Consider the following 11,639-nt stretch of genomic DNA (forward strand, 5'->3'; position numbering starts at 1 on the left):
CCGAATATCGGCGGTTTCAAGACGCAGTACACGTGTAACGTTTATAACGTTAACGCTCAACTTTCGCTCTATGAAAGACATGGAAGTAGGAGATTCTCATCATTTGTTTCCGTAAATCGGTCATCAATGAATTACCTTGCGCTAAAAAGCGCGTTAGCGTCATCGATAGAAAAATGTAATATAGTGCGAGAGTATACGGGATACATATGTAAGTCTAATAAATAAGAGAGACACAATAATGAATACACAACCAAATCAGATAAACCGAGAATAAGCGAAAGATGAAGTAGAAAAAAAGAGATGGTATATGTAATTGGTAAAATGCGATTCCATGTAAAAAGACCGAGCGTGTGCAAGAGATAAAACATTTTTGCATATAAAATGGAAAATATTTCAATATTGGACAGTGTATTAGCGTTAATAAAACGAATTCGCTTTAGTAAAAGATGCATCAAAGAGAGAAAAAGAAAGAAAGATAGGCACAAAAAGCGGAAAAAGAAATAATAAAAATGCCTGTTGGGCCAACACAGTAAATAACTTGACCGACATCATGCTTGATAAATACACTGCTATTTCATTAGCAAAGTAATCAGCGAAGATTATATTACGTCCAACAAGACTCGTTACGATCGCGTTGTATATACGTGCAACACGACATCGTTTCGGTGGAATACACTTAAAGTATTTGTGTTCCTAATTGCGCCTATACGTCGTGGTACACGAGACTAATGGCCGAACGTGCAATCGCAACGAGATGCGATCACGATGTCTCCGAAATTGCATTACGAGCAAATGAGATCAACAAATGATGTGCGAACAGACGGTGCGGACAAAAGTGTTTCTGCACCCGCAAACGTGAAAGTATGTACGAAATGAAATAACGAGTAATTATATAAAGTGCTTTTGCCTTTGGATGAATATTTCTTATCCAAACAGATGCTTTACAATTTATTATACCGAAGTATTCGTGAAATTGCATTATATAGCATGGCAATCTATAGCTTCGTACTCTGTCCTATTATATTTTCACGTTTGTCGCGAGCGAAGAAAGACTCACTTTGCCGGCGTCCGATCGACGATACAAAAGTTTAAAAAAAATGAAAAATGAGGGAGAAAAGAGGAAGTAAAATTCAACAAAAAAATGTACGTAATCTCTACACGCCGCATACAACTATAAAACGGAGTGACGCGTAGAATATTCGCACAAACGTAAAAAAAAAAGTCTATACATTTAATATCTACCGTTAGTCCGAAATATATTCTGGCTGAAACAGCGAAGTTCGTTGTCGCTTTCGTTTTTGGGTTCTTCCCAAGTTTTCATCGCATGCTTTCTTCGCGACTGCCAAGCGGCGAATACAATTACAAACTTGCGTATCGCATCTAACAACATCGCAGACTCTTTTCCGTTGTTAAGTACCTTGGGAAATTTACTTGGAAATATTTACAGCTATGTGCGATGAATATTCAATGCGCCCCGTCGTCTTCCCGTGCAATGCAATAATCCAAAAGACATCCGAGGGACATCTAAAAGAAAATGTGCCTTTGACATCTTTTGGACACTTGGATTGTCTGGATTACGTCACGAGGCAGATGATGTTTGAAATTATCGTCTCGGTCGTTTCAGCCCGACAGTCGTCTCAATTAAAAATTGTTCTCCGCGAAAAAAAAGAATACATCTCTAACTTATAAACACTATCTCTAGTACATACTTACAAAACCGGCGGCGTTAATCGCCTCGGTCGATATACATACATACATATATATATATATATATATATATATATATATATATATATATATATATATATATATATATATATATATATATATATATATATATATATATATATATATATATATATATATATATATATATATATATATATATATATATATATATATATATATATATATATATATATATATATATATATATATATATGTATGTATGTATATCGACCGAGGCGATTAACGCCGCCGGTTTTGTAAGTATGTACTAGAGATAGTGTTTATAAGTTAGAGATGTATTCTTTTTTTTCGCGGAGAACAATTTTTAATTGAGACGACTGTCGGGCTGAAACGACCGAGACGATAATTTCAAACATCATCTGCCTCGTGACGTAATCCAGACAATCCAAGTGTCCAAAAGATGTCAAAGGCACATTTTCTTTTAGATGTCCCTCGGATGTCTTTTGTTATAATATCTTCGATCGCGAGAAACCGCGACCACATGTCATTCGAAGAGACGGCGTCACCCACAGTCGTATATAAAAGTATAAAATGCATCGAATGCCGTATATCGTCACCGTAATCGTACAACTTTTGCGCGCCATTGGTTCGAGAGACTTCACCAACCTGTCCCTCTTCCATTCTTGAAATATCTTCCCGTTTATACGTACGGCATCTTTTCTCGCGTGAACGGCCGGAAATTGAAGTGTCCTAGTATTTTAACACCGTAACACGTGAATATCGCTTGTAAACACACATCTCACGAGGATCGTACGTCCCCTTCAGATTCGCTCGATAGAAGAAAACGCAATTATGCAGAAAATACGAATAAATGCAATGAAATCACACGAGCGTAATATCATCACATTGGTCAATTCAACAGAGTAACATTACGACAAATGCATAGAAAAATTTCGTTGTGACTCGAGTGTCCAGGCTGATTAATTAATATATTAACCCATTGAATCCGGAATGGCAGTTATTTCAAGACCGATAACATTGTTAAATATTAATACAAGTGCCGGATTCAAAGCATTAATAATAATAATATTTAATCAGTCTCGAGCGGTTTAAAATTAAACAAGGCTATATGTAGCGATCTATACGACAATATTTGATTTCTCAAAGTATGTTCTCAGAGTAACGTGATTAATATTCAACAAAAATACATAAATATCAAATAATAAAATTTCTTTAAAAAGTTTTTGAATTATACAGACTTATTAGCAAAAGTCGATAAATTAAACAGACAAGGAAGAGCGATGTTTCGCGCAAGATACATCGCCCTCATTGTCGACAGTTGATAATTTCTCTCGGGGGACCGTATCATTGATATCTGTTCATTCTCGGCATATGCGCATATCGACATCATTGTCTATAATTATTGCATTCGATTTACACAATCACTTTCACAATTGTTCCGATAGAATAATCACTCTGAGCGTTTGGACATTGTCGTTGTCGAGAAGTTTGTTGGACCCTTTGAACGATACCTCATCCTCTTCGAGACTCTCGACGGTCGTATGCTCGCATCCTTCCGCTTCGGCTCTCTCCTCTCCCGGTGGATCGTCCTCTTGCTCCGCGTTTCCTTTCGCGAATAGCGATTCGCGGCGCGTTTCGCTCGTGTCGACCGTTGGCTCTTCCAAGACAATTGATTGAGCTAAATCGTCGTTGTCCTTGGAACATCTTACTTGCAATCGTTCTCGCGTAATTGGACTCTGCGACGAGTTGGCGAGTTTCCTGGCAGTGGAAGTATACTTCGCGGCAAATTCTGGAGACTTCTGATTACGCGATCGGGCCGAGTCCGCGCAACGGCCTGTCAGAGGTGATGTCCTCAAAGAATCGTTTCGAAAAGAAAGGCGCAGGGAAGGACCGGGTGAGAACGGCAAGTGCGATAGCCTCTCCGTGGCTTTGGAAGCGTCAAATCGAATTCCGGTTAGCGCTTTGATATCCACCGTACAGCCCTTCGTGTCGACTTCGTCCGGATAGGCTTGGCCCTCCAAGGAAGATGGCCGTTCCAGTAGGCAATCTCCCTCGAACACGCGAGGATTCACGTCAACATCCACTTTTAACGTTTCTCCTCGTGGCAGAGACGCGGCCTCATCGAGCATCTTCGTCATCATTGTACTGCCATTGTTATAGTGCTCTTCCATCTGATCGACAGCTTCGGGAACCGCCTCTAACAGCCCCGAACGATCGACCCGTAACGGTACGGTGCGTGCGGCGACGTCCTCCGCACCAGTGAGCACGCAAGGACGCGGACATGTCACAGGATCCGTCTCTGCGATCTCCAGTAATCCAGACTTGTCGACTCGTCGGACTGTCACCGGCGCTGGCACGCCAGTGTCGTCCAGTTCGCCGTACGATGTCAGTCCGTGCCGATTTCTCGCGTAGTAATCCTCCGCGGGCAGTGATGATGAACCACGTCCTAAACCTGTATCGTAAGCCGCGCGTTGCGGAAAATGGTGTGGTGGACACATCGGAAGACCCAATTGCGATGTCGCTGTTGTGGCCGACGTCGCAATTGACGGCGGGGTGGGTGTCCTCGCCGACGGCGATACGGAAGGATTCTCAAGTACTATCTCCATACGATGACGATGTCGGTGACGATGATAGAGGTGCGGGTGTGTGTGATGCTGCGTCACCGCCGTATGACAGGGGGCCTGCTGCTATAGCCAAGTGGTACGCGTGTTTCCGGCTCGTGAGCCGGTAGGCAGGTCTCAAACGATTATCTCCCTGATAATTCTACGCCTGTTCGGCGTGGAGTAGCCCGATTCCAGACTCTCGTCGTATGAGAGACTGACCTGTTGCGGCGGCTTCGCATCTTCATCGTAATTCTCCTGATACGGCAATCCCGACACATCGTAAGGTGAATCTGTCGAAGATGGAGCGAACGATTAATATGAAAACGAGCGAAATTGCGAGACCGCGGAAGTTGGCGGTAAGGGACGATGGAAAGGTGAAGCGGAAGGGTTCGAAACAAGCCTCTCCGAGAATAGAGAAGGTATCGCCGAGCAATGTAGCGTAGCCGCGGAAGATCGATGTAACGTACGATATAATCTATAACGCTGCAGCCCGACACGCACACCGGTAATATAGGGACTGTCATTAGAAGCTAGCGCCGGACGAGGAAAGTCACGTGAAACGATCGTAAGTAAAGCTAATACTGACCAACGTGTTTCTGAGACTTGACGACGGTGGCAAAGGGCTCCGAACAGAACTGCTGTCGGCTCAGATTATGGCTCTCTCTGTAATTCTCCCGTTGCGGAAGATAATGAGGATGCGTAGGGTAATCGGATTCCGTAGTGCCATATCCGGCAAGATCGTAGGGCTGATTAACGCCGTTTGCCGCGGCGGATTTCATCTGCCATATGGAGTCCTGCGAGTTCACGGAACCGCCATTGTTGGAATTTGAGTAACTATTATCCATATATCCCATATTCACGCCTGTGAAAAATCGGAAAAAGATCGTATAACGCGTATTCTATACGTATTTCCCGAGAATTTTCACCGAAATATAACGAGCGCGCGACGCAATCGTCCAAGAGAAAAATCCTTTTCTTTATATCTGTGACGTTTACCATTAATGTTATGATTAGGTTGATGATAACCATATCCCGATTGCGAGTAAGCGGGAGTTTTCGAGTCTTCCAAAGCCAGGGCATGGTCCAAGCTATGCTCTAGCGCTTTATTCTCGGCATAGTAAGGCGGCGGTGGTTGCGTTTGTTGGCCGTTACCTGCCACGAGACTCGGGCGAACGCTGTAAAAATAAAGAACAGATGTGAGCTGCCTTCTTTTATTCAAGTCATGCGAAGCAACACGTCGTTTAGCTTAACGTCAAGCATTCTTTGTTCATAGCGAGAGATAGTTTCGCCCGAGATGAAAACTTACGCGTTCGAGTCCATCTCGTAATCTTTCGCCTTCGTCGCGTGTTTTCGCCGGCACCGGCAGAACAGCAGCAGCAATGCTGCGAAGAGTAGAAAAACTGCTCCGCTTACTATCAGTGCGATTAAAGTTGGCGTTGCGAGAGCACCGGCTTGCGCAATATAGGATGGTCCAACTGCGAGAAAGAATAAGAAAATTGCTTCAATTCAAGAAAATCGTTACAAAAGTACAATCGCTAAAATTATTTGGTTAAAACATCACATTATTTTAAAGTTACAGGACATAAATAATAAATGAAAAAAATATTCATTAAGAATATTAAATTTTTTTATCAATAAAACATTTTGTGTTTATTAAATTCTAACGTGATAAGATCTTGGTTCCGCAAACGTACAAAATATTTAATATTATTTTAATTGACTATAGCTAATTTTCTAAATCATTACATAATCACATTACTTTCAAATATAAACTTACTTTCGGCTTCCGTGTACTCGCCACACTTCTGCCGATCCGCTTTGAGACAGAGTCTAACTCTAAGCCGAGGTTCCGAATCAGCTGCTTCGGGATCGTCCAATATTCCTTCCCTTTGAGTAGGTGCACTCCCGAGAACTTCGAGAGGCCACTCATCAACGATTCTCCACGAACTATCGGAGCCTCCATCGAACTTCTCGATAGACGCCACCAACGCCAGACACGTGGCACCTACGTTAATAGCGAGCGTGCCACTCTCCGGATCAAAGTTCACCCGCAGCGGAGTAGGTATCTTTGCCACCGCCGTAGTAGCGGTCACCTCGTCGGAGTAATCGGAATGGTTTTTAGTGTTATAGACCTTCACTTTGAAGGTATAGGTCTGGTGTTGTTCTAGATTGGTCACGTTACATGGATTTGATCGTCGGCAATCGAGCTCGAGCCATTGGCCGGCCGGTCCGCGAGGAGGTGCGCAATCCGGCGCTACTATCTCGTCACCACCGGCCACTCTTCTGTACGAAACAAAGTACTTCGTGATAGGCAGACCGCCGTCGAAACCCAATTGCCACAAAAGCGCAACGTACGTGGGGCCGATTTCCATGGCAGTGATATTAGTTGGTCTTTCCGGCGCTCCCTTCGGTTGCAATCTGATGGTAGACATGACGCTACCTTGAGCATTGGCGGCGCGACAGGTATAATCGCCGTAATCAGATTCGCGGATATTGGTCATTCTCAGGACGGATGTGTACACGTCATAATTGTCGCTTGTAGTGGTGATCTCGTAATGACCGTCGCTGGAGGAGCCCTGAAGAGTCGCGGCGTTGGTGCCGAAGCTCCACTGAAACTCGGGTTTCGGCCACGCTTGTACCTTGCAGGCCACCTCGGCGGTCTCGCGGAGATTATAGGCCACCTTGCCGTGCTGATGGAGCACTATCGGCTCGTGCTCCACCTTGAGCATCATCGTGGACTCGACTTTCTTTACCTCGTTCATGAAGACGCAGGTGTACTTGCCGCGATCGCTCGCCACGATTTCGTCCGTCTGCGGACGAGCGTGACCCAAAAAGCTCAACGTAGAATTTACGGTTATTACGCTACCGTGGCCCTCCGACGCCGTCGTAATTACTTTGTAGAGCCTCTCGTCGGCCGTTAATTCTTGATCGTCCTTCAACCAGCGCACGCTAGGCCGCGGCTTGCCCTGCGCTACGCAGGATACTTGGAACGACGACTCGCCGACTCTGCGATAAGTAAGAAGACGTTACATTATTAGAACGGACCATATATCTTGTTCTACCCGCAAAGAACTGTTTCATTCTCCCAGCGGCGCATACCTTAGGGAAGAGAAGGGTAGAAGAAAACAAACGTAGAGTCCGCAGACTTTTACAATTACGCCAACGCATTTCAAAACAACTGGAGAATTAAAAGTTCAAATAGATGAAAACATCATGCAACCTTACAAAAAAGTTAATTATATTTGCAATATATTTGTTATTTTCCATAGCGCCACGTTTAAAATATGTTATAATTATACGTCTCTAAAAATATTAATTTTAACAAAACAATTTTCCAATAAAAATAAATGACTATTTAGAATATGTCTCTTTTTATAGATGGAAATTTGGCTATTCTTTCAGTAATCAGAAAGAAAAGTTTAACAAAGTTACTACTTACTTTCTCGTGACATGAGGTTGCAGTTTGGTGAGTATCTTTGGCGGCTGGTGAACGGTGAGGTTTACTGACGCGGCTTCGCCAATGCCGATCTCGTTGATCGCGTGGCACTTGTATGTGCCCTCGCTGCCGAGGTGCACCGAGTCGATCTCATACTTTGGGCCGGATGGCGTCGGCATCAAGATCGTGCCGCCCTCGCCCTCCTTCCACCACTTGTACTGCGGCTCGGGATATCCGGCCGGGCTGGCCATGCACGTGAGTATCACCCGGGAGCCCTCGACGGCGACCGGCGAGTCCGGAGTCACTCTAGCCGGGCCGGGCTTGTGTCGCACTCGAATGGTGACGCTGGCGAATGCCGAATGATTCCTGCGTTCGCCGCCAGTGGGATGAATCGTGTTCACCGCGCGACATGTGTAATTACCGGCGTGCTCCGCCGTGACCCGGGTCAATCGCAGGATCGAGCCCGGCTGCCTGAATTCCGGCCGGCCATCTCGCAGCCACTCGATCACCGACGGCGTCGGATTGGCGGTCACGTTGCAGTGGATGGTCACGCTGTCCTCGACGTCGGCCACTCGAAAGGTATCGCCCTCGATCGACACCGTAGGCGGGTAGAGCACGTCCAGGATCAGGGAAGCGTCGGTACGCTTGCCGAGCCCGTTGTCCGCTTGGCAGGTGTACCTGCCGACATCCTGCAGCGTCACTTTAGATATCGTGTGTTTAAAATTGGTGGCGATGAAACTGCCGTCCCGCCACCAGCGGACCATGCTGACCATCGGCTTCGAGTCCACGTGGCACTTGAGAGTCGCGGTGCCGTTCACCTCGACCTTGAGCGGATTTTCCGGACCGACGGTCACGCGCGGGAAGTAGTTGACGTCGAGCGTCACCGAGGCGTCCAAAATTTCGCCTTCGCGCATCGCCCGATTCCTCACGACGCACCGAAAGATCGCTCGGTCGTCCTCCCGCGTGGGTTCCACCATCAGCGTTCTACCCGTGTGCAGTGGCATAGTGCTGTTGCCGCGGTACCATCTCACTTCCGGCTCGGGACTGCCACCGTACGTGTTGCATTGCAGCTCGAGACGCTGACCCTCCGTGGCCGGTGCGGAGGCGGGCGATATCGTCGGCGGACCCGGTGCCCTCAGCACCGTCAGGGTAATGTACTTCCTGTGAAGATCGGTACCGGTGCTGCTGACCTTCACTCTGCACTCGTACTTGCCATTGTCGCGCTCATAGGACACGTTTCTGATTTGCAGATCGTAGCGGCCCTCCTCCAGATTCATAAACACCTTGTAGTTGGGCGACAGCGAGCGGTTCTCGATCGCCGCGTTATCAAGATTGTTGTTCGTGTGAGTCAGCCAGAAACACGTAACATTCTCTCGCGGCGGCGGAAATCGACACTGCAGCTGCACCGTCGAGCCCTCGTGCGTGTCCATCTGCGTTTCGTCCACGCGTGCATGAATGGGTGCTGAAAAGAAAGAAAAAAAAAACACGTTTAAAAATTGAATATCGTCAACTAAAACTTTTCACGGATACTTTAAAGCGAGTACGAGAGTTTTCTCCATTAAAGAAAAAAAAAAAAAAAAAAAAGATCAGGGAAGCGTCGGTACGCTTGCCGAGCCCGTTGTCCGCTTGGCAGGTGTACCTGCCGACATCCTGCAGCGTCACTTTAGATATCGTGTGTTTAAAATTGGTGGCGATGAAACTGCCGTCCCGCCACCAGCGGACCATGCTGACCATCGGCTTCGAGTCCACGTGGCACTTGAGAGTCGCGGTGCCGTTCACCTCGACCTTGAGCGGATTTTCCGGACCGACGGTCACGCGCGGGAAGTAGTTGACGTCGAGCGTCACCGAGGCGTCCAAAATTTCGCCTTCGCGCATCGCCCGATTCCTCACGACGCACCGAAAGATCGCTCGGTCGTCCTCCCGCGTGGGTTCCACCATCAGCGTTCTACCCGTGTGCAGTGGCATAGTGCTGTTGCCGCGGTACCATCTCACTTCCGGCTCGGGACTGCCACCGTACGTGTTGCATTGCAGCTCGAGACGCTGACCCTCCGTGGCCGGTGCGGAGGCGGGCGATATCGTCGGCGGACCCGGTGCCCTCAGCACCGTCAGGGTAATGTACTTCCTGTGAAGATCGGTACCGGTGCTGCTGACCTTCACTCTGCACTCGTACTTGCCATTGTCGCGCTCATAGGACACGTTTCTGATTTGCAGATCGTAGCGGCCCTCCTCCAGATTCATAAACACCTTGTAGTTGGGCGACAGCGAGCGGTTCTCGATCGCCGCGTTATCAAGATTGTTGTTCGTGTGAGTCAGCCAGAAACACGTAACATTCTCTCGCGGCGGCGGAAATCGACACTGCAGCTGCACCGTCGAGCCCTCGTGCGTGTCCATCTGCGTTTCGTCCACGCGTGCATGAATGGGTGCTGAAAAGAAAGAAAAAAAAAACACGTTTAAAAATTGAATATCGTCAACTAAAACTTTTCACGGATACTTTAAAGCGAGTACGAGAGTTTTCTCCATTAAAGAAAAAAAAAAAAAAAAAAAGGAAAAATCTATCGCCATTTAATATCTTTTTCCGAATTATCCACATTATGGCTTGACGCGCGGTAACGATGTTAACGAACGATCGATCGGCGTGACGGTAACCCGATAACCCGGTGACCCGATGAGCAAATCGACCGCAAGAGCGATGGGTAAGGATCGATCGGTCTCACTTCGCGCTCTGCGCGTACTTTATATCCTTGCGCATAATACACGCGTTTTCCATTAAGACGGAGAATAAATTCGCGGCGCGTATTGCGTCGGGTGCGCGTTAATGCGATACAAATTACCTGTCGAGTGTCAACCTAGTTTTAGGTTCGCCGACTCCAGGCGTCGGGATTCGCGCGCCTTTCTGCACAATTAACGCTCGAGCTGCGCGCACCGTTTCGCAGCGCGATGACAATGCCGATTGTCGCCGTGCGTTCCGAGCGTGATTGAAGCAAGTGGGTGGGAATAACACGGCGCGAAAAGCGTCGGATGTTCTCGCATTTACGAAATAATGAACGCGCGAAAACGGCTCGTCGCCCCGGCTACGGCTGCCGCGCGAATTCCTGTCTCTTTACGGCAGCGGCGACGGCGGTACCGTTAGAGAATATCCGGGACGGCCTCGCATTCTGCGAGAGAAATTGGTTTACCCCTGGCTCGTGTTTTCGTCGCGAGCTATCCAATTAAAGCGCGAAGGATGACGGCCGTAAAGGTTCATTTAAGAGAAACGGACTAGAGAATTGAGAAAAAAAAAATTATACGTGCTAATAAATAACTCGTATTAATTTTTCCATTATGTACAATGGCACACGATCAGCTTTAATATCTGCACATGTCCGTAAAGGGGAACACCATTGTAACCATTGCATCGACAACAAACAATGAACGAGATCGTTTCTGTTCTTTTTTTTTTTTTTTTTTTTTTTTTTTTTTTTTTTTTTTTGGTCAAACGAAAGGTTTCTTTTCTATGAAAACAATCACAAGTGGTGGCATAAAAAATGTTGCGAATAATTGTACGTATATATTATTTATATACACACATATAATCGTATCTTGTATTTTGAAAAGTAACTGCAATATTAATAATAATAGCGCAAAAGATTTAAATTTTATGATATTTTAATCCGATTTATTTATCGAAGCGTGTGTATGTGTGTGTGTGATAAAAATCACAGCTTTATACATTCTTTAAAAAAATCCACTATATTTTCTTTATATGTTTCACCGTATAATGTAATTCACAATTCGTCTGTCTTACTAAAATTAGATAAAACCTTCCAATACATGTCTTCAAATAATATTTATTATTGACTGAGTTGCACTTAAATCTCGAAAATGTCGTTTTTAGGAGCTCTGCATTATTT

General features: G+C 46.1%; 2 protein-coding genes across 2 annotated transcripts in view; both read right to left on the bottom strand.

The window, feature by feature from the left end:
• Positions 1 to 4,424: 4,424 nt before the first annotated feature.
• LOC115246311 (hemicentin-2) lies at positions 4,425 to 9,244 on the bottom strand. Its single transcript, XM_029825027.1, has 6 exons — positions 7,753 to 9,244; positions 6,091 to 7,319; positions 5,620 to 5,788; positions 5,310 to 5,488; positions 4,900 to 5,175; positions 4,425 to 4,603 (listed from the first exon to the last, which is right to left on the bottom strand). Exons 1-6 carry the CDS (start codon positions 9,177 to 9,179, stop codon positions 4,449 to 4,451), a joined length of 3,435 nt encoding a protein of 1,144 aa, XP_029680887.1. The 5' UTR covers positions 9,180 to 9,244; the 3' UTR covers positions 4,425 to 4,448.
• An 11-nt stretch (positions 9,245 to 9,255) lies between these two features.
• The window catches only part of LOC115246328 (hemicentin-2-like), a 129,584-nt gene continuing 127,200 nt past the window's right edge, over positions 9,256 to 11,639 (bottom strand). Inside the window, exon 3 of the mRNA XM_029825062.1 lies at positions 9,256 to 10,172. Coding sequence (XP_029680922.1) covers positions 9,256 to 10,172 — 917 coding nt within the window. The remainder of the gene's footprint in view (positions 10,173 to 11,639) is intronic.

Source organism: Formica exsecta, unplaced genomic scaffold (assembly GCF_003651465.1).
Source record: "Formica exsecta isolate Colony F162 unplaced genomic scaffold, ASM365146v1 scaffold1473, whole genome shotgun sequence".
NCBI classification, from domain to species: domain Eukaryota; kingdom Metazoa; phylum Arthropoda; class Insecta; order Hymenoptera; family Formicidae; genus Formica; species Formica exsecta.

What these genes read in the sequence shown, in the direction of transcription:
- LOC115246311 (XM_029825027.1), bottom strand. Translation starts at nt 9,179, where the DNA reads ATGGACACGCACGAGGGCTCGACGGTGCAGCTGCAGTGTCGATTTCCG. An exon ending in CAACCTCATGTCACGAGAAA is followed by an intron (nt 7,320 to 7,752) that starts GTAAGTAGTAAC and finishes TACTTATCGCAG; the next exon opens with AGTCGGCGAGTCGTCGTTCC. An exon ending in TACGAGATGGACTCGAACGC is followed by an intron (nt 5,489 to 5,619) that starts GTAAGTTTTCAT and finishes TTATTTTTACAG; the next exon opens with CGTTCGCCCGAGTCTCGTGG.